Source organism: Dreissena polymorpha, chromosome 3 (assembly GCF_020536995.1).
Source record: "Dreissena polymorpha isolate Duluth1 chromosome 3, UMN_Dpol_1.0, whole genome shotgun sequence".
In the NCBI taxonomy this organism is placed as follows: domain Eukaryota; kingdom Metazoa; phylum Mollusca; class Bivalvia; order Myida; family Dreissenidae; genus Dreissena; species Dreissena polymorpha.
In genome coordinates, this window is record NC_068357.1 from 57891776 (window position 1) to 57894015 (window position 2240).

Genomic DNA, 2240 nt, shown 5'->3' on the forward strand with positions numbered 1-2240 from the left:
ATTGTGCACGACTAAGAATGCTTTAACTTTTTCGCAAATGTATATAAACATTCTCAAGTTCCTGCGCGAGGAATCATGCCGATTACTTTTACCAAGTTATTTGATAATCCATTCGTGCTTTAATATATTATTATGTGGTGAAGTTTCGAACGCTACTTTCCTAAATTATACCATTTACCTTGATATTGGACTCAATTTCGTATTACTTTCGTTCGGATCACTTAGTCACATCATGCAGAGCAACGTTTCAGGTATTTGAAAATACACACCGCCAACCCGCACGCCCGCCGCCCGCAAACAGTTCCCATATTACGGATCTTTAAAAGGGCGTATTATAAAACGAGTTATTAAATCATTTTCTTACAAGCTAGCACATGATTTTATAATGTTAAAGTCTGTTTAAATAATGTTTATAATTCCACTTCAATCGGAATAAAGTTCATTGGTGGTGATCATTGTTTTTATACTTAGATTTAACCAACGATTACGATGTAGCTCTGTTAATGGTCAAACTTAAGGATGGGTTTGGCATATTGTTCAATGAAGATGTGCAGCCGGCTTGTCTTCCGGATGACAGTGTGTCATACGAATCTGGCCAAAGGTGCAACATATCTGGCTGGGGAGCAAAATCATTCGGCGAAAAAAATGGTAAGTGTGTGATTAATCATAAATAATTGGGTGTGTGCAAACGTTTGATGGTCTATTGTACACATGCGTAAACATACTAGTCAACTTACTTGCCAACTCATAGAAAAGTGTTAACTTATTGTTTCAAATGCAGACATCGCAAAACGTTACAGGCAATCATCAGAATTATTGTCTGACAGTCTTCATTGTCATATAAACCAACGAGATTCAGATGACAATTGTAAAATTTATAAAATATGACACAATGTCAGCCAAAAACACCAGTGAGTTTCAGAAGTTGGACATTTTCAATTACATCATAATAGTCTGACAAAGTCCACACTGTCCGCATTTTGATGATGTATTTAATCTGATCATTTTTCGACCCTTGAATCACATTACTCGTATATATATTTTTCCTGAGCATGCGTGAAAAATATTCCGTATTGGACGTTTCTTGTTCTGATCTAAGTATCCTTTGTGAAAACTTATGCAGGTCAATACATATTATAGGGTTATTCAGCAATATCATTTTCACAGCGATTATGCAATGAGGATCGCAAACTATGTTGCGTAGATGTGAACTGGTATAAATATATCGTTTTATTGTACATGTTAACGTGAATAAATTGATGTTTTTCTGATCTGCTGTGAATCGTCGTTCATTTTTACAGAACAGAATGAGCTTCATGCTGCTGAGGTTGGAATACTCGGAGATGATGATTGCCAAAAGAAATACAAAATAACACCAAACATGTTTTGCGCTGGTGATCTGGAGGGTGGTGTAGATACCTGTCAAGGAGATTCCGGTGGTCCGCTTGTATGCAATGTGAAAGGGCGAATTTATGTGTTAGGTGTCACATCCTTTGGAAATGAATGCGGTTTACCAGAATTTCCTGGCGTCTATGCTAAAGTAAAGGCATTCCTGCCGTGGATTTATTCGGTTATGGCAAGATTTAATACAATCACTTGAAAACAACGCCCCCACAACGATCGATTGAAATATCGAAACGTTTACGGATAAAACATATATATTCTGTTACATTAACGCATTTCTGAATTGCATACTGTAATATAAGTGTTATGTCTTATGGTCAGTCACGAATACATTGGAAGGTATGCACAGACAGAAGACAGACAGAATAGTTTACTAACGTTTCACTTGTGTACATAACAATACCGCAAAGCAGTACAACATCTGTCTTAATACGTACAAAACCACTATAAAAGAGTTACGAGAGACGATGGTGTTACGAGAGACAATTGTGATTCACGATGCATATGTATATACTGTTCGCATCCCTTTGAAATAAAAGAAATGTATAAGTTTTGCCCTTGCCACGATTGCATTATTTACCGTACTCCATATTACAAATTTTGTGCTTATTTAAGCATTCGCAGTCAATTATTTAAACAATTTATTTTAATTTAATTATAATTCAACTTAGCTATATGTGGTCTAAACTAATAATGTTGATGAGTCGATTACATAGAGCATTAATAACAATACAACCATGATACCTTTATTCAAATGCTTGTTAATATAATAAGCAGAGCACACATGATAACCCATGGAACCGAAATGCCCCTGTAAATCATATATCCTCTTTTGA

General features: G+C 35.7%; 1 protein-coding gene across 1 annotated transcript in view; it reads left to right on the top strand.

Moving 5' to 3' along the window:
• The window catches only part of LOC127872252 (uncharacterized), a 32284-nt gene extending 30327 nt beyond the window's left edge, over positions 1 to 1957 (top strand). Inside the window, exons 21-22 of the mRNA XM_052415582.1 lie at positions 472 to 648; positions 1302 to 1957. Of these exons, the coding sequence (XP_052271542.1) occupies positions 472 to 648; positions 1302 to 1600 (476 nt within the window). The 3' untranslated portion in view covers positions 1601 to 1957. The remainder of the gene's footprint in view (positions 1 to 471; positions 649 to 1301) is intronic.
• Positions 1958 to 2240: the final 283 nt, after the last annotated feature.